This window comes from Propithecus coquereli, unplaced genomic scaffold (assembly GCF_000956105.1).
Source record: "Propithecus coquereli isolate 6110/MARCELLA unplaced genomic scaffold, Pcoq_1.0 Scaffold56, whole genome shotgun sequence".
Taxonomy (NCBI): Eukaryota; Metazoa; Chordata; class Mammalia; order Primates; family Indriidae; genus Propithecus; species Propithecus coquereli.
The window spans coordinates 4,441,084-4,461,845 of NW_012151507.1; the positions used below are offsets into that span (position 1 = coordinate 4,441,084).

General features: G+C 41.4%; 1 protein-coding gene across 3 annotated transcripts in view; it reads left to right on the forward strand.

Moving 5' to 3' along the window:
• Positions 1 to 20,762, forward strand: part of FMO1 (flavin containing monooxygenase 1) — a 43,725-nt gene that overhangs the window by 1,858 nt on the left and 21,105 nt on the right. For all 3 annotated transcript variants that reach the window (XM_012657730.1, XM_012657732.1, XM_012657731.1), the window contains exon 2: positions 13,105 to 13,242. In XM_012657730.1, coding sequence (XP_012513184.1) covers positions 13,111 to 13,242 — 132 coding nt within the window. In that variant the 5' untranslated portion in view covers positions 13,105 to 13,110. The remainder of the gene's footprint in view (positions 1 to 13,104; positions 13,243 to 20,762) is intronic.

Genomic DNA, 20,762 nt, shown 5'->3' on the forward strand with positions numbered 1-20,762 from the left:
AATCTACTGTCTGATTACACCTGAAATGTCACAGCACAGTTGAGACTATGGTATCATTGTGCAGTCTGTATCAACGAGTATTCCGAAGCATTTTCATGTACTAAGCTAGACATGTGTGTGTCTGTCTGTCTGTCTGTCTCAGAGGGGCAAAAAAGGAGAGGGGGGCTGGGGAATGCATAAATAAAGGCTGCATATAAGTTAACAGAACCAGTGATGATGGCTTCCTAGTAAATGCATAGGTGAGTCACACTGGGGACAGGTAAACATTGGCTAATCGATACCATGCTGGGCTCAGACATAAGATAACTTGCATTTTCCTGAAAACAAGAGATAAGGTCTCCATGTCAATAAATAATACCCAGAAAGTAAGATTCTTGCCCAAAGGTTTCCAAACTTTCTAGATGCAAGGGCCCCTTATTGACCCCAGGCCATAGTTCCTCCTAAGTAGTCAGGACCAAACAACTTTTAGTAAATATTTATGTTGGCACAACTTCGTAGTTGTTTGCACAAATAATATACAAATTAAAAAATAATAATATTTTTATTTTATTCTCAATCATAATTACTTAATAACGGGGTTTGTGTGCCTGCTGAGTACTGCACAATTTCTCGATCCTTGGAATCAGATTGGACATGACTCTTTCATTTTCTGTTCCACCTCAGTGTTCCTGCAGTCCTTGCTTTTTTTCATAGCAATTGCCGAACACCTAGCTTTGCAAAGATACGATGTCATCAAATGGAACTCAGCCTTCTATAATATTAAAACTGTTAACTGCCTTGAACTAATACTTAGCTTGGTGTTCCATGGACATTGAGAATCACTGTGCTTTCCTCAAAAATTTAAAATAACTCAGGCCACCTCTGCACAGTTTGGGAAAGACAGCCCTAGCCTCCTGTTCTGACCCTTCATGATATATTATCCTAATAAACTAAAGTGGACATGCAATCTGACTTAGTAAATTATATATTTGCATTTTACTTCTTTGAAGTAGAGAAAGCAGTATAAAATCCACAGGGAAAGCATAGTAGTTTCTAACCCTGTGGTTAAAAATTGGTAACTTTTGTGCAACCAATAGCAATTTCCCAAGTTATCTAGTAATTTTATGTTGCTTAAGTTATATGCTTTTTAAAATTCACTTTCACCCAGTGACATCTACCTTCCCAACTGAGTCATATTTTCCTAATTCTTATTAACTAGTTCTTCCATATTTAGTCAACTTTGATGAGTCTTTCTTCATTAAAATAATAATATTTCTTCAAAACATTCCAACAAAGGAACAGCCAATTTTCTGTTGAATATCTACATAAGGAGCAATAACATTTTAAATGTTGTTTCTGCATTTTCATGTGAAATAGCATTCCAATAATCAGTGGCATTAGTACACTTTTCACTCTAATAAAATTTCCTATCGTGTTATCAGTCACTTTGCCTAAATGTAAAACGGTCACTGACTAGAAATTATTCCTACTTATAAAAAAGGGGAGGGACAAAACTTTTTCTAAAATGCACATTTACATTTTTTAAATCATTTTGGTTTCATATAATTATCAATACTTGAAGGAGTGGTTAGAAGCATTAGTTTTTATCTGACAGTGAAGGTGGTATTTCCACTGGGTGCCTCTGTGCTCACATTTTCTCCTGTTTGCTTTTCCCAACATGGGGAACAACTCAAATGAGACGATGGCGATATACCAAGCAGATTTGAACCAAAATATTAAAGAAAGAAACAAAAAACTGTTCAAGATGACTTTGAAACCTATTCTGTACCCTTCTCTTTTCTTTTTCTCTCTTTCCCTTTCTCCCACTATCATTCTTATATTTTCTTCACTTTCTAAAAGACAAATTTTAAATATACATTTCTAGTTTTCCCCAATGGCTCTAATTCCAAATATTCTGTAACTTTGTCTTCATAAACCCAAAATTGTCAAGGCAGAAAACCCAGGGAGATTTGCTGCTCAGAGAAGCCTAACTGCCTCTGGTCCACACTGAGTTACAGTGGTGGCCTGGGGAGACTTCTGTTTATTATACATTTGATAAGAGGTCATTTGAGGAAGGAATATTTAACTCATGATATTAGCTTCTAGCAAATTCTTGCTCAATTAATGTTTTTAATTGAAACAGATATAAGGTGATGAATGAATTCATTTTACCCGTGAGGAAATCAACTCAAATATTTGTGCAATAGCTATTATAGACCAAGCACATTGCTAGGAAAAAATTAGAAACAAGCCAAAGAAAATGCCCTACTTTGGGAAAACATATAGCCTTATGCAGAGAGAAGACTAACTGATATGATCAGTTAATCAACAATACAATGCAGTCCTTTCTTGGGGTGAACACACTGCAGTTCCTCCAGGAGTCAAGAGAAAGGCAAAGTGAGGAAAGGGAGGAACAAGATGGCTGAAGAGAAGCCTCCAGCGACCATCCCTCTGCACAAACACCTAATACAACAATTATCCACCCAAGCAAGCATCTTCAGAAGAACCAAAAATCAAGTGAGTGATCATACTACCTGGTTTTAACATCATCTCAAGGAAAGAGGCACAGAAGAGAGTAGAAAAGACAGTCTTGCATTGCCTATGCCACGCAGTCCCCATCCCCCAGCAGTGCTATACCAGTGTGCCACATGGAGAGAGAATCTCTGTGCCTGGGAGAGGGAGTGTGAAGTGATTGTGGGGCTTTGTACTGAAACTCAAGGCCACCTAGCACAGGGAAACACACCACAGGGCAACACAGCGCAGGGCAGAATTCTGCCAGTGCCCACAGAGGGAGAATTTTGACCTACCAACCACTGGGAAATCCTCCACCTCAAAACCTGAGTTCCCACTAGCCCCACCATTGGCTGCCAAAAAGCAGCCTGGGGCTTGGACTAAATTCACAAGGCAGTTGGGCCACAAAGGCTGCAGCCCTGGGGCAATTCCTGTGGTGTGGCTGGCTCCAAACCAGTGGACCTGGGGTGCACATAACCCAGTGAGACATCAACAGCTGCAGCCAAGCCAGTGCCTATGTCACTTCTCCCCAAACTACAGACAGCATGGCTCAGGGAGAGTCTTCTTCCACTTGAGGAAAGGAAAAGGAAGAGCTCAGAGGACTTAATTTGGCAACTTGGGTACCAGCTCAGTCACAGTAAAATAAAGTACCAAGCACTCTCCTGAAGCCTCTGAGTCTAGGCCTTAGTTCATGGCTGGCATTTCTGGACCTACCCTGGGCCAGAAGGACACATGCTGCCGGAAGGGAAGGACCTGGTCCTGGCAGGATTCACCACTTTCTCACTAAAGAGCCCTGGGGCTTTGAATAAATATTAGAGGTAGCCAGACAACAGTTACCATGGGCTTTGGGTGAGACTGGGCTGGCTTCAGGTGTGACCTGGCACTGGTGGCCACAAGGGAGTATCCACATCACTCCTCCCCCAACTCCAGCAGCCCAGCACAGAAAGTGAGGGAAGAGAGTAAGAGATTTTGCCTGGTAATCCAAGGAATTCTGTATCTTACCCAGTCCACCAAAGCAGTATCACCAGGAGTCTACAAGAGTCACAGCATTAGTGGGCTTGGGGTATCCCCAGTGCTGATATGGCTGCAGTGATCAAAGATTTAGATCATAACACCTAATTCCAATCTTTGCATATCTGGAAAGCCTCCTCAAGCCCAGACTGTGAAGATTAAAATAAATATCTAACTCTTCAATACCCAAACATTGATGAACATCCACAAACACAATCAAAAACATTTAGGAAGACACGCCATCACCAAACAAACTAAATAAGGTACAATTGACCAATTCAGGAGTGATGGAGGTAGGTAAACTTTCAGACAAAAAAATTCAAAATAGCTGTCCTAAATAAGCTCAGTGAACTTCAAGACAACACAGAGAAGGAATTCAGAAGCCTATCAGAGAAATTTAACAAAGAGGTTGAAATAATTTTAAAAATCAAGTGGAAATTCTAGAGCTGAAGAATTCAATTGACAAACTGAGAAATGCCTCGGAGTCTCTTAACAGCAGAAATAACAAAGCAGAAGAATTAGTGAACTTGAAAACAGGCTATTTGAAAATACACAGTCAGAAGACAAAAAGAAATAAGAATAATCATGAATGAAGAGCACCTACAAGATCTAGAAAATAGCTTCAAAAGAACAAATCTAAGAATTATTGGCCTTAAAGAGAAGGTAGAGAGAGAAATTAAGGTAGAAAGTTTATTCAAAGAAATAAGAGCAAAGAACTTTCCAAACCTAGAGAAAGATATCAATATTCAGGTACAAGAAAATCATAGAACACAAAGCAGATTTAACCCAAACAAGACTACCTCAAGGTATTTAATAGTCAAACTCCCAAAGGTCATGGATAAAGTGAAGGTCCTAAGGGAAGGAAGAAAAAGAAAAAAGTAACACATAAAGGAGCTCTGATACATCTGGTAGCAGACCTCTCAGTGGAAACCTTATAGGCCAGGAGAGAGTGGCGTGACATATTCAAAGTGCTGAAGCAAAAAACCTTAACCCTAGAATATTATATCCTGCAAAAATATCCTTCAAACATGAAGGAGAAATAAAGACTTTCCCAGACAAACAAAACCTGAGGGATTTTATCAACACCAGATCTATCCTACAAGAAACACTAAAAGGAATTCTGCTATCTGAAAGAAAAGGACATTAATGAACAATAAGACATCACCTGAAAGTATATAACTCACTGGTAATAGTGAGGACACAAATACAGAATACTGCTATTCTGTTGCTGTAATTGTGGTATATAAACCACTTATATCTTGAATAGGAAGACTAAAATACCTATCAAAAATAACAACTTTTTGAGAGCTAGGTAGTATAAAAAGATATGGATGGAAACAATAAAAAGTGAAGGGAGATGGAGTTAAAATGTACAATTTCTTTTAGATTTGTCTTTGCTTGCTTGTTTATAAGCAGGGTTGTCATATGTTTAAAATAATTGGTTATGAAATTTTTTGCAAGCCTCACAGTAAACTCAAATCATAAAACCTACAACAGATACACAAAAAATAAGCAAGAAATTAAAACACACTATCAAAGAAAATCACTTTTAACAAAGGAAGACAGGAAGGAAGGATGAAAGAGACAACCACAAAACAACAAGAAATCAAATAACAACATGGGAGTAGTAAGTCCTTATCTATCCATAGTAACATTGAATGTGAATGGATTAGACTCTCCAATCAAAAGACACAGAGTGGCTGAATGGATTAAAAAATAAGAGCAGACTATATGTTGTCTGCAAGAAACCCACTTCACCTATAAAAATACACATAAACTGAAAATAAAGGGATGGAAAAAGATATTCCATGCAAATGGAAACCAAAGAAGAGCAGGAATATCTATACTTCTAGCAGATAAAATATATTTCAAGACCAAAATTTTAAAAAGAAACAAAGAAAGTCATTATATAATGATAAAAGGATATATGCAGCAAGAGGACATAACAATTCTAAATATATATACACCTAACACTGGAGTACCCAGATATATAAGGCAAATATTATCAGAGTTAAAGAGAGAGATAGACCCCAATATGATAATTATTGGAGACCTCAACACTCCATTTTCAGCATTGGACAGATCACCCAGACAAAAAAAATCAGCAATGAAGCACTGGACTTAGTCTGCACTATAGACCAGATGGACCGAATAGAAATTTACAGAACGTTTAGTCCAACAGCTGTAGAATTCACATTCTTCTCCTCAGCTCATGGATCATTCTCAAGGATAGACCATGTATTAGACCACAAAATAACTCTGAAAAAATTCAAAAACATTGAAATCATACCATGTATTTTCTCTGACTAAAATGGAATAAAACTAGAAATTAATAACAAGAGGAACATTGCAAAAAATATACAAACACATGGACATTAAACAATATGCTCCTGAATAACCAGTGGTTCAATGAAAAGATTAAGAAGGAAATTTAAAAATTTCTTGAAACAAATGAAAATGAAAACACAACATATCAAAACCTATGGGATACAGTAAAAGCAGTAATAAGAGGAAAGTTTATAGCAATAAGAAAAGTGCCTACATCAAAAAAATAGTAAAGCTTCAAATAAACAACCTAACAATGCATCTTAAAGAACTAGAAAAACAACAGCAAATCGACACAAAATTAGTAGAAGAAAAGAAATAATAAAGATCAGAGCAGAATAAATGAAATTGAAGCCAAAAAAATACAAAATATCAACAAAATGAAAAGATGGTTTTTTTGAAAAGATAAATAAAATAGACACACTTTCAGCCAGAATAAGAAAAAAAGAGAGAAGATCCAAATAGATAAAATCAGAGATGAAAAAGGATACATGAAAACTGATACTGCAGAAATCCAAACGATGACTAGAAACTACTATGAGCAATTATATGCCAATAAATTGGAAAACCTAGAAGAAATGGATAAATTCCTAGACACATATAACCTACCAAGATTGAACCAGGAAATTATCCAAAACCTCAATAAACCAATAACGAGTAATGAGATAGAAGCAGTAATGAAAAGTCTCCCATTAAAGAAAAGCCCAAGGCCGGGCGCGGTGGCTCACGCCTGTAATCCTAGCACTCTGGGAGGCCGAGGTGGGTGGATCGCTCAGGGTCAGGAGTTCGAGACCAGCCTGAGCAAGAGCGAGACCCCGTCTCTACTAAAAATAGAAAGAAATTATCTGGACAACTAAAAATATATATATAGAAAAAATTAGCCGGGCATGGTGGCACATGCCTGTAGTCCCAGCTACTTGGGAGGCTGAGGCAGTAGGATCGCTTGAGCCCAGGAGTCTGAGGTTGCTGTGAGCTAGGCTGAAGCCACGGCACTCTAGCCCGGGCAACAGAGTAAGACTCTGTCTCAAAAAAAAAAAAAAAAAAAAAAAGAAAAGCCCAGGACCCAATGGTTTCCCTGCTGAATCTACCAAGCATTCAAAAAAGAACTAATACTAACCCTACTTAAACTATTCCAAAAAATCAAGGAGGAGGGGTTACTCCCAAACTTATTCTACAAGGCTTGTATCACGCTGATACCAAACCAGACAAAAGAAACAACAGAAAAAGAAAACTATAGGCCGATATCTCTGATAAACATAGGTGCAAAAATCCTCAACAAAATACTAGCAAATCAAATTCAACAATACATTAAAAAGATTATTCATCATGATCAAGTGGGATTCACCCCAGGGATTCAAGGATGGTTCAACATATGCAAATCAATCAATGTGATACATCATATCAATGGAACAAATGACAAAAAACCATATGATCATTTCAACTGATGCTGAAAAATCATTCAATATCCTTTTGTGATAAAAACTCTCAAAAAACTGGGTATAGAAGGAACTTATCTCGACACTATAAAAGCCATATATGACAAACCCATAGCTAGTATCATAATGAATGGGGAAAAATTGAAAGCCTTTCCTCTAAGATCTGGAACAAGACAAGAATGCCCACTTTTACCACTGTTATTCTACATAGTACCAAAAGTTCTGGTTAGAGCAGTCAGACAAGAGAAAGAAATAAATGGCATGCAAATTGGAAAGGAAGATGTCAAATCATCCTTGTTTACAGATGATATAATCTTATGTCTAGAGAAACCTAAAGACTCCACCCAAAAATTATTGGAACTGATATATAAATTCAGTAAAGTTGCAGGATACAAAATAATCATACAAAAATCAGTAGCATGTCTATATGCCAACAGTAAACAATCTGAATAGGAAACCAAGAAAGTAATCTCATCTAATTTATAATAGCTAGAAATAAAATAAACTAACTACCTAGGAATAAACTTAAAGAAATGAAAGATCTCTATAATGAAAACTACAAAACTCTGCTGAACAAAATTGAAGAGGACACCAAAAAATGGAAAGATATTCCATGCTCATTGATTGGAAGAATCAATAGTATCAAAATTCCCATACTACTCAAAACAATCTACAGATTCAATGCAATCCCCATAAAAATACTAATGACATTCTTCGTGGAAATAAAGAAAAAGTAATCCTAAAATTTATATGTAACCACAAAAGACCCAGAATAGCCAAAGACATCCTGAGCAAAAAGAATGAAACTAAAGGAATCACATTACCTGATGTCAAATTATACTACAGAGCTGTGTTAACCAAAACAGCATGGTACTGGCATAAAAACAGACATATAAACTAATGGAACAGAATAAAGAACTCAGAAATAAATCCACACATCTATAGTGAACTTATCTTTGACAAGGTTGCCAAGAACATACTGTGGGGAAAGGACAGTCTCTTCAATAAATGGTGCTGGGAAAACTGGATATCCATATGCAGAAGAACGAAACTAGACCCTTATCTCTCACCATATACAAAAATCAAATCAAAATGGATTAAGGACTTAAATCTAAGACCTGAAACTATGAAACCACTAAAAGAAAACACTAGGGAAAAGATTCAGGACATTTGTCTGACAAGGACTTCTTGAGTAATACCCCCAAAGCAACCAAAGCAAAATTGGACAAATGGGATCACATCAAGCTAAAAAGCTGCACAGCAAAGGAAACAATCAACAAAGTGAAGAGACAACCCACAGAATGGGAGAAAATATTTGCAAACTACCCATCTGACAAGATATTGATAACTAGAATATATAAGAAGTTCCAACAACTCAATAAGAAAAAAATCAAATAATCCAATTTAAAAATGGGCAAAGGGAAGGGCATGCCTTTAACCCGCATTTGGGTGAGGCAAAGACATCAAGTGTAACTATAATGTTTGTACCCTCACAAAACCCTGGAATAATAAATAAAAATAGATAAATAAAAAATAAATAAACATTTCTCAAAAAAGACATACAAATGGCCAATAGGTATATCAAAAAAGCTCAATATCATTAGTCATCAGAGAAATGCAAATCAAAACTATAATGAGGTATCATCTCACCCCAATTAAAATGGCTTTTATCAAAAAGACAGGCAATAAGGAATGCTGGCAAAAATGTGGAGAAAGGGGACCCCTAGTACACTGTTGGTGGGAATGTAAACTAGTGCAACCAATATGGAGGTTGCTCAAAAAACTAAAAATAGAACTACCATATGGCCCAGCAATCTCACTGCTGGGTAGATAGCCAAAGGAGGGGAAACCAGTTTATCAAAGAGACATCTGCACTCCCATGTTTATTGCAGCACTATTCACAGTGGCCAAGATTTAGAATCAACCTAAGTGTCCATCAATGGATGAATGGATAAAGAAATTGTGGTGCATATGCACAAAGGAATATTACATAGCCACAAAAAAGAATGAAATCCTACCATTTGTAACAACATGGATGGAACTGGAGAAAATTATGTTAAATCAAATAATGCAAGCACAGAAAGACAAATCTTACATGTTCTCACTCATGTGGGATCTAAATATTAAAAGCAACTGATCTCACGGAGACAGAGAGTAGAATGACAGTAACCAGAGAATGAGAATGTTCCCAACACAGAGAAATGATAAATGTCTGAGGTGATGCATCCCCCAATTAGCCTGATTTGATTAATTCACATTGTAGCCTATATCAAAACATCACATGTACCCTATAAAAATATACAATTATGATGTGTCCATAATGATTAAAATAGAAATATATTTTTAAAAAAAGAGAAAGAAAGGCAAAGTCACCATGGGGTGAAGCAGCCACACACACCTCTATGGACCACCTCCAGGCTTTGCTGTCAGTGCTCCCAGACTCTGGAGCCCCCCTCTTCCCTTCTCTGCCCCCTGAAGTCCTATCCATCCCCCAAATCCTAGAGCAAATACTATTCCTCTATGTTGTTTTCCTACCAACCGAGAGTCAGAATTAGCACCTCCTCCTTCATGCTTTTATTACACTTTGTCCATAAGACATATCTCTGTCTTAGCACTTTACACAGAATATTGTATTTATTTATATCTGTGTCTCACTTCTGCACCAGACAGATCACTGCTCTAGAGAGGGCATCGTGCCTTGTTCATCCTTTGCACTCCCAATAGCAGCCTTGTGCTTAGCAGCATAGAAGCCACTCACTTGAGTGTTTGATGCCTGAATTAATCAGAGAGTGAATCATAGAATCTGAGTTGACAGGATCCTATACAGCAGTGGTCCCCAAACTTTTCGGCACCAAGGCCCAGTTAATGGAAGACAATTTTTCCACGGATGGGGGTTGGGGAGACAGCGGGGAGGATCCAACAGGAGGCGGAGCTCAGGCAGTGATGTGAGCAGCTGTAATACAGATGTAAATACAGATGAAGCTTCGCTGGCTCCCCACCCCATCACCTCCTGCTGTGCAGCCGGGTTCCTTAACAGGCCATGGACCAGTACTGGTCCGCAGCCCAGGGGTTGGGGACTGCAGCTGTAAGGTATTTGATTCCACCCCTCCACATGATCTATTAGTCTCCTGCTTATGATATCTTCAAAAATGTGTCATCTAGACTCTGCCTGAATAAAGCTGACTTTAGAGTTTGAAATGCTGGAAAGTGTTCACATTGAACTAAAATGTACCTCTTCAGTTCCACTGCTGGCCATAAGTTTAATCTTTGTCTCTGTGATAACCTTTCAAATGTTTAAAGGCAGATGTTTACATTTCTGGGTCAGGCTCTTAGATCAGAGCCACTACTTACATATCCTCTTTTGCAAAGTAAACCCAGGGCAGTTCGGTTCCTTGCCCAAGGCCGCCATGGTTAGCTCACAACAGAATCAGGTCCCTGGCTGGGCCTCCCTCTTCCCTCAGCAATTGGAGTAAATGAGTTCCTTGTTCCTGAACCAGCCCAGCACTTTCGATCAGCAGCACGTACCTGAAACTCCAACATCCTAGGCAAGGAAATAAAGACACACCATGGTCCTTTCGACACCAGGAGCCCATTCCTGCTGTCCAGAACACCTTTCCTGCCCACCAGGGCAGGATGAACACTACTAGCCTCTCTCCAGGGAAATCACCCTCCCCTGCTGACTTCCTCTCTAGTTTCAGTGGAGCCATGCTAGGAAAATTCCCTCACCCTCTATCTCAGCCTAGCTCTTGGAAATGGCTCCTCACCCTCCCCTAACAAAAAGAGCCTGCTTTGTTTGCTGGTGTCCTGCTGTGGTCATGAATGTCATGCTATGATCAGACCTGCTGTCTTTATAGAGCCAGCATGGCTCTGTGCACAGCTACAAACATCATATATGTACATGCAGTTCCCTCTCTTTTTTCCCAGAGTCTTTTTTCCCATAAAAGTGGATATTCTTTATTGAATGCCTATTATGTCCCACAAAAATGAATAGCATTATATCTCACCTTGCAAATGAGGAAACTGAGGACTAAAGTGGGCAAGCCATTTTTCTATGTCACCAAGTTGATTCATGATAGAGCAGGGATCTGAAACAGATGTACCGGCCCCAACACCCAGACTTCAGCCGCCTCTCTAAATGTAGGGTCACTCTCCTCCTCTTGGGCCCAGGAGAGGGAAATTGCACAAAGTTCTCGATTCTGTAGTGTCCATCAGGGTCTAGCGCATGACTTCCCCTAAAGGGAATCTACCAGCTCTTCCCCAATAAACACTATCCAGTTGCTATAGGAAGAAACCAGCCCTACAACGACTTTACGTTACACTTGAAAAAAGTGAAGCTTTTCACTTCATTCAAAAAATGTCGACTGAGTGTTGACTATACTATGTTCCAAACACTGCCCTAGACACTGGGGACACAGCAGAGAACAAAACAAGTGAAGTCCCTATAGTCGAGCTGCTTCTCTTAGGTTCCCAATTCTAAAAACGAAAGATGCATATCATCAAAAACAAAAGGAGAGGGTTCAACTGTGAAACGAAAACCAGAAAATGTTTAGGAAAACTATGTCTTTAGGGACACTTCACTGTGCTTTTAAAACTTACAAACTTGGGAAAATAAAAATTTTGCCACAAAAACGTATTAGGGAAAAGCTAACATCACATGACTTAGTGCTAAATGTATGTGCTATTGACCAGAAATGCTACAGAAATTAAAAGAACAGAGGCTTGTTGATGTGAAAGGCAGAAGACAAAACCAATTCTGGGAAATGTTTTTATAGTTACAATAAGTTATAGTTATTACGCACTTACTACGTGCCAGGAACCATTCTAAGACATTTTACAGGTGTTAACTCACTCGATTCTCACAAAACACTGCAAGGAAGCTATTACCATTTTCTTCATTTTTATGATGCACAGTGGGGTTAAATAACTTGTCCAAGATCACACAGTAGTAACTGACAGAACTGAGATGTATCCCAGGCAGGCTGGTTCCAGAGCCTGGTTGCTTAATCCATACAATACATTGCCTTTCAGTGTTCTTACACATCCATGCTGTTGTACTAACATGGTACGTGGTCTCGTGTCAGAAGATTCTCCAGCCTGTGCCAATGGTGACCATGCCACGTGCCCTGGAGATGAATCAGTATCAGACTGAGAGAGGACGGATGGTTTGCCATGCCTGCCGTTCCACCACATACCCTCACTGGCAGCCACCCTCCATCTCCCACCGGTGACCATCACTGGTGACCAGCAAAAGAGGGACACACCCACAGCACAGTGGGGCCCTGGCGGCATGCCAGGGGCTGGGATCACGTAGGGCAGGGCTGCAGCACCACCCGTGGCCACAAGTGTCTTGGCTTCTGGTCCCAGCTCCACCCCACCAGCTGCTGTGTGGCTTCCTGTCAGGTTACCACGCCAACCTGAGCCTCAGTTCTGCGTGTGATAAAAAGCACCTGTATGACAAGGTGACCCTTTCCTGGTCTGCGGCTCTCTTCAGTCCCAGGGCTAGAGAAGGGAAGCTGGAGGCAGCAGCACACTCCAGAATGCAAGACTCTGTCCGCTAAAGGGTCCAGATTCCAGCCACTCTGCCAGCAGCCACAGCCTCGACCACGACCGCACTAACATCTGGCGCCGTGCTGGGCAAGGGGTGGGAACATACCAAGCCCGGGGGTTAACCGGTGACCTGAACTTCTCCTTCTCACGTGCACACGCCGGAGACCGGCTACAGGGGATTCAAACTGAGCAAATCCCTTAATCTTCTAAATTCTTTTTCCTGGTTTGTCGAAGCAGCCAGGGATGGGGTGGAGCTTCTGTGACGAAAAAGTTCTGCTTCATTTTCCCCACACAGGAGAACATGGCCCAGAGAGTCGCGATTGTGGGAGCTGGGGTCAGCGGGCTGGCCTCCGTCAAGTGCTGTCTGGAGGAAGGGCTGGAGCCCACCTGCTTTGAGAGGAGCGATGACCTCGGGGGGCTGTGGAGATTCACCGTAAGTGGGGTTCCAGCGACTTTATTTGTCTGTTGGAAAATGACTTGATGGCTGGGAAATGATACCTGTATTTATTCCACAGGGCTGGTGGCCCTGGGGAAGGTTAGAACTGTTTGCTGAACAGGGGGCCGGGAGGGGCCGTTGAAATTGTAAAAGAAACAGGACACAGGCTGAGCTTGGGTGGGAGTCACAATAGCCGACTCACAAACAAATCCAAAACCGAGAGGGAGAAATGTTTCCAAAGATGCCCACAAAGTGTGGAAGAGAATGGAGTGACTGAGACAGGCCAGGAGAGCCCAGGACCAGGGAGCAGGGCCAGAACTCGGGGTCAGAAGCAAGGCCAGAGACTGCAGCGTCTGGGGCGAGAGCAGGAATTCCAGCCTCTGCCCACAGGACTGAGCTGCTTTATCGGCTTCTTTTCCCAGCCCTGCTCCATCTGCGTTAAAGCAACACGGGGCTCAGGGCAAGATAAGTTCCATAATCAGGGTCCTGCTGCTCAGGCAATCCCAGTCCAGACCAAGAACAATCAGCAGTAAAGAATGTGAGTTTGGAGGCTTTTTTTCTTCCCGGAGCAAAAGAGAAGTAACATTCTTTTTTTCTTCCCCGAGCAAAAGAGAAGTAATATTCTCAAGTCTCAGCAGGTCTGGAGTCTGGATTGGAGAGGGGAACAGAGGAACGAGGCTGAGGAGAGGGCACTATGAAGCCCACCCTTGCCTGGCCCGGGGCCCAGTGGGATTGCGAGGTCCCTGTTTGAGGCTATTGAAACCCTGAACCCAACAGGGCGAACGCTCTCTGATCTCCACAGCTCAGCCAGGGAGGTGTTTGCATCCAATCTCCCCAAAGCTTTTCCCTCCTTCCAGACAAAAGCCTTCCCTGCCATCTTCAGATGTGCTGAGGGAAAAGCTGTCAGAAACAGCGAAAAGAAGCAAGTTGTCAGATGGCCTGGCCTCAGACCCTCTGAGAAGCTGAGACATTTCTCTATTACGGAAGGGTGGAATTTGGAAGTGGAATAAAGTAATTATTCTCTAGCTCAGTGAGCAAAGGTCCAGAGAGGCCAAGGTTGCTGGTTTAGTCATAGTCCTCCAGCATAGGCCAGCTTGGCTCACACAGAAAACTGCATATCTTAAAATGTACCCAACCATCACATGTGATCATCAATTCATGGATATTTTCCAAAGGCGACTAGGTAAAAGGGCACATCTGTTCCCAGGATTCAAACTGCATGTGTCCCCATAGGATAGCAGAAACCTGACACCTGTGCCTAAACTCTTCCCTCCCAAGCCCTTTGAAGACATTACTAATCAAGCATGATAACTTCCTACTAATGAGCCTCAGAATCCTTCTTAACACAATATTGCAGACGAGCATACCTAATGGGTCAGAGTTGGCAGTTGGATTGAAACATGATACTGCCCTATTAAATTAGCAGAATTATTTGGCTAAAGTAATCTCAGTCAAAGCAAAAAGCAAGCCCAAAGACCAACAGCTGTACTTGGTCTCTTGGGACACCAGACAAAAATGTTCCTTATTGAAAGTCATATGCTGTACTTGGAAAAGAAAAAAAAAAAGAAACAATATGTTCCTTATCTAGATCATAAACACCTAATTAACACTAAAAGTCATTTAACTAAGAATCAAGAGAAATGGGTCTAGATCCAGCTGTGCCCAACTGGCTGTATGACTTGGGCGGGTCAAATGCACAAAGTGTGATGCAGTATGGGGGACACAAACATGAGAAGGATTCACTCTGCCCTTCAGAGCTATCAGGCAGGTGAAAGAAGGCAAGGATCTCGCAAGGCAGAAACAGTGCTGTGTCCATTTAAAGGAGTGTAGGATTGAAGCCACTTTGGGAAAGCCAAGGAAGCCTTCCTTGAAGACATGGTATGATGGGCTTAGAAACATTTTAACAGGGAGAAGAGATGGAGCAGAAGATACCAGGGAGGGAACGAGTAAAGAAACAGTGCTGGGTGTGTTCAGAAAGTGAAAATGGCTTATTGGTGCGCGTGGTACATGTAAGAGGAGTAACGAGAGGAGAGAAGGGTAGCTGAACGGGCAAGGGGTTCATGCTCAGTTTAAAAAGCGGTGGGCAATAAGGAGCAAAAATAAGGAGATTTCTTTGTTTTACTACGCTGGTTTCATTTGCATGAGGGAAAGACCCAGATATGTTTGTAGGTAAAGAGAAAATATCTGGATGAGGGGAAATGATTAAATACATAAATCCAAACTGGGGCAAGATGCTAGCAGAGAAAGGAGGGAGCGGAACCGCAGGCACGAGTGGAAGGGCTGGCCTCGGAAATGGGGGGACAAGAGATACACCTCCTCCAGAGACTGACAGGGAGGAAGTGAGCATGGCAGAGAGATTCCGAGGTGGAGGAAAGAAGATACAAGAGCACGCGCACCAGAGACCTCAGTTCTTTCAGGAAAACATGGCGCCCGTGGAGAGGAGAGAGGGTGTGCGAGCGGTGCATGGGGTTGGAGAGTTAGAAAAATAGCGAAAGTCATGAAGAAAATATTAGGGGGAATGCGATAGGACATCAGAAAGATAACTAAGAGGAGTGCAGAGCAGTGGCCAAGGTAAAATGGCACCCAGTTGACACGTCATTCCACCTCTATTACCTCACGTAGAAAATGAAAACATGCAACCAGTTTGAAAAACAAATAAAAGCTGAATTACTGGGGGCCTGGGAAAATCCACCCCGCTTTCGTTAGGCAGCCCTCTCTTGACACACAGCCGCTTTGGGCACTGCTGTAATACTTTGAGATTCCTCCAAGCCTGGTTGGAAATCCCTAAACTGGACGACCTTGAAGATGCCTCAGCTCTAACATGCTATGAGCCTTCTGAGTCTTTCTAGAGACATCCCTCCTCTTCTTCCCCGACACACACACGCGCGCACACACACACACACACACACACACACACACGCATGCACCCCACAAGAGATTGGCTAGAGGTGTCTTTGCACTCAAACTAGGTGGCCCATTCAAAACCTGCAGAATTTAAAAGTCTGCTCTAGCAATGGCTGTGCTTGCCAGAAAGTGTACAAAGGGGGACTCCTGATGCCTCAGGGGGGAAGGGATCATAATGCAAAAGTAGAGACGCAAAATGCAGAAACCCAGCAAAACACATGTGGAGACAGTTTCCATTTCCACATAGGAAGAGGGCCCAAAGATTACAGAGATTATAAATTACTGCTCTTAACCGGACATGGACAAGAGCTTGACTCTGGTCTCTCCAGGCTCCCGCAGCCTTGAGGAAAGAGGGAGCAGACAAAGGCTGCAATGGAAAGAAAGGACGTCACACAGTGGGGAGGCGGGGATGGTGACAGCTAAAAAGAAAAGGCACACACTGGTAAGGAACCACTTCTGACCCACGTGGAGGCAGGACACACATGTGGAATGCTTCTCAGACCCTTAAGAGGGAGGGGAGGCGCAGGCCAGTAGCATTGCAGGTTGATTATGTCGATTATGTTATAATAAAGCAATACTTGAGAAAACAAAATTTGAGGAATTGGCTTATCACTAAAAATTAATGTTACTTTTAGAGAATTTTAGTACAGGAAGGGACCTTGAGAAATAGTCTTCAGGTAAAACCACGCTGACATCATCTAGAGGTGACGAACTTTGCTGTACTGGGAGGATGACTTTCTGCCTCATCCTTCTCATCCCTGTAACATGCTGGAGCCTAGTAACCCTCTCTGGAATTATCTCCTTCCCTGTGTACATCAAGGTCTTTTCTTCTGCACATGCATTCCTTCAGTTATTCAACATTTATTGAACACCCACTATGTGCCTTACATACCACATATTTTTACATTTGCTGAGGGCAGTGATGAAGTATAAGAATACTTCCCTCCTTTAAATCATTGAGGAATGGTTCCTCAGCTATTCCTCTTTTAGATTTGATAAACCTTATTCTTTAAAAGCCTTATTTCTAAAACTTCAGTAATCTTAGGGGGTTTCCCTTTTATTCATATGTTACCACCCAACTGAGTCCTTTGCCCACTGCCCAGTAAAGGCCAATTATATTGAGATGGCAGGAGTTGTAGCAGAGAAAGAGTTTAATATCACAAGGCGCCAGGCAAGGAGATGGGAGTAATTTTTTAAATCCATCTCCTCAAGAATTTGGGGGCTAAGATTTTTAAAGGTGATTTGGCAAGGGGCTAGGGAATTAGGTTTGCTGATTGGCTAGGGGTGAACTCATAGGGTTGGGAAGCGGAAATTGTGTTCTTGCCCGAGACGGTTCCTGAGTAGGGGGTTGCAAGACTCGTTGGATTGGTTCTCACACATCGCCACTCGTCCGGTTGGTCCCCCCGAATGCAGAGTCCGGAAAATATCTCAAAGACCAGTCTTAGGTTTTGCAATAGCAATGTCATCTATAGAATTGATTAGGAAAGTCACAAATCTTGCATCTGTCAAGGAGACGTGACACTTACACAGTGAGCAGTTACAGCAGTAGGCAAGTTAGGGAACAATGGCTGGTTAACATTTAGCTGTATCTATACCTCTATAGAAATCAGATGTTTGTCGCTATTCCTGCTTTATGGCCTTACATTATTTTAATATAAGTGGTTTCACATATATTCAATAAACATTTCTGAATTCCTATTATCCATTGTAGAGCACACCTGCCAGGGCCCTACCCTCACAGGGCTTACATTCTGGAAGATTCCTCAAATTTCCTCTGGAGTTTCTGCAGCTCTCCTGTGATACAAATCCAAGGACTGAACACTGTCCTCCCGCGAGAGTCTGACTCTCACCAGGGAGAAGGGTGACAAAGTAAAACGGGCGCTGGCTATTCTAAGGAAAGGACAAGAAGAAGGAAATAATTATTTTTGGAGACAGGAAGTGTGACTGTCATAAGCATAGAGAGAAGGCCTCTATTTAGGAGTGACTTTCAATATCATTTTACATTTATTTTAAAAACAAGAAAGAGAAGACAAAACTTTCTTCCTATTGTCTACACTCCTCCCTAAAGGACACGAAGCTCAAGGAAGTAAATATCCATGGTAGTTGTAAAAGAACAACACAAATAATGGTTAACATTTATTGAGAGCTTCCCAGGCACTGTTCTAAAAGCATGACAGCTATCATTTCAGTTTATCCTGGGGGTGATGTTCTATTGTTGTTCCTACATGAAGATAAGAAAACTGAGACACAGAGAAGTTAAGAAAATTCCCAACATCACTCAGCTAAAAATGTAGAGCTTGATGACCAGGTGCGGTGGCTCATGCCTGTAATCCTAACACTCTGGGAGGCCGAGGCAGGAGGATGGCTTGAGCTCAAGGGTTCGGAACCAGCCTAAACAAGAGTGAGACCCCGTCTCTACAAAAAATAGAAAAATTGGTCAGGCATGGTGGTGCGTGCTGGTAGTCCCAACTACTTGGGAGGCTGAGGCAGGAGGATCGCTTGAGCCCAGGAGTTTGAGGTTGCTGTGAGCTAAGATGACACCACTACACTCTATCCTGGGCAACAGAGCAAGACTCTGTCTCAAAAAAAAAAAAAAAATGTAGAGCTTGAGTATGAACTCAGGCAGTCTGACTTTGGGGCCCGTGCTGTTAAGAACTACATCCCAAGCACGTCTAGAGTCTGTCTCACAACTAGAAAATCAGGCAAATTTTGGACTGTGGCTCACGGAGTCCCCCCAAGTATCCCAGTGGGTGATGGTGACCTCCCTAGTGTCCTGCAGGACCAAAGTGGACCAGAAAGCCAGAAACCCCTCTGTTCAGGCTTTTTCTTTTCCCTCACTCCACAGTTCGCCCCTCCTTCCCTCTTGTCCCCTCTCACTCATTTTTCTCTTCATGAGAACAAAAATCTTCCTCTAAGTGGTCCCATCAGTGTTGGGGGGAGCATCTGCTTCCACACTTGGGGTTCCAGGGTAGTTGGCAGACCCACACAGGGATGGTGCCCCACGTGTCCGCAGCTGGGGAGTGAGGGGTGTGCAGGGCATGCGGTCTCACAGGGCCTGGGAGTCACTGGGAAGACGGCTTACTGAGGCAGGCCCTGGAGGGGGGCGCCCCGGACTCACCACAACAAATCAGAACAGGCGTGAACCGAGCTCTCTGTATATATACTAAATACTCCAGACCTTCTATTTTTCCAGAAGAAACAGTCAGTGGGAGGAAAGAAAAACAAGACCAAAGAGTTGGTCTTGGATCCTATCCTAACAGCTAAATTTCCTTTAAGCTACAATTTCTCGTCGGCTGACATCTGCGATACATTATTTCACAATAGGCTTCAGTGCTTCCTGGAAGCTTTTCTTCCTGCCTTTATAATTATCTTCCTAAATTTTGCAAAACAGAAGTTTTTCTTCCTCTATTTTTGTTTTTTTGTTCATTCGCTTTAAGATTTTATATAATACATGGTTTCTGAGATTATTCAGTTCCAACAAGTCCCAGTGAGTTTCAATAAGTCTCTGATATTTAAACATGCCGTTACAAAATGCTTTCCATTGTTTGAACTATTTTTATGGAAATCCTTACAAAGTGTATTATGCATCTCTCTACCTCCTTAATGTCAACTTTAGCTTTGTATAATTGCTAGAAATTGAAACTATTAACAACAAAGTGTTACTTACTATGTGATATTCTTGGAAAGGGGAGGGAACTTCAACCCTACACTAATTGATCCCAAAATGTTTATAATTGATGTTTTCTGGCTTATACTGCAGTTTCTTTCCTTGCTGTTTGCTCTCACTTATCAGTATTATGGCTCTTTATATCTATTTTCTTTATTTCTATAACCCAGAGGAAACTTGATTACTCTTTTAATTAAATCAAATCAACTTTATATTTAGTTCTAATACCCACCTTCAGGTCTAAGGATGTTCTAAAACTGTGCTATCCAATATGGTAGCCACTAGCCACATGTAGCTATAAAACACTTGAAATGTAGCTGGTATGACTAAGGAATTGAGCTTTTTTATTTAATTTTAATTAATTTTAATTTTAAACTCAATTCAGTTATTGTAGAACTTCTAAGTATATTTAGATCAACTTGGGTATGTGAATCCACTTTTCCCAATGAAAATATAGCATTTGACTATATGTATATAAAATACACAGCAGATTTGGAAGACAGGATGAAAAAAAGAATGTAAAATATTTCATTGAGACTTTATATTGATTACATGTTGAAATTATAATATTATGGATATATTGAGTTAAAATATATTCTCAAAATTATTTTCACTTTTTACTTTTTTAATGCAGCTGCTAGAAAATTTAAAAGTACAGATGTGGCTTCTATCACATTCCTATTGGGCAGTGCTGCTCTAACGCCTTCTCACTCGAAGTAGGGTCCATGGGCCAGCAACATCTGCCGGGGAGCTTGTTAGAAATGCAGACTCTCAGGCACACCCAGACTACTGAGTCGGCATCTACATGGTAGTAAGATTCCCTACGCCGTTCTTCACAAGATTAAGAAGCTCTGGTCTAGAGAGCTGTGCTTCTCAAACTGTGGAGAGCAACCAGGTTTTTTTAAATTTCCAGTTAATTACAGGCTATTGTTTGTCAGATATAATA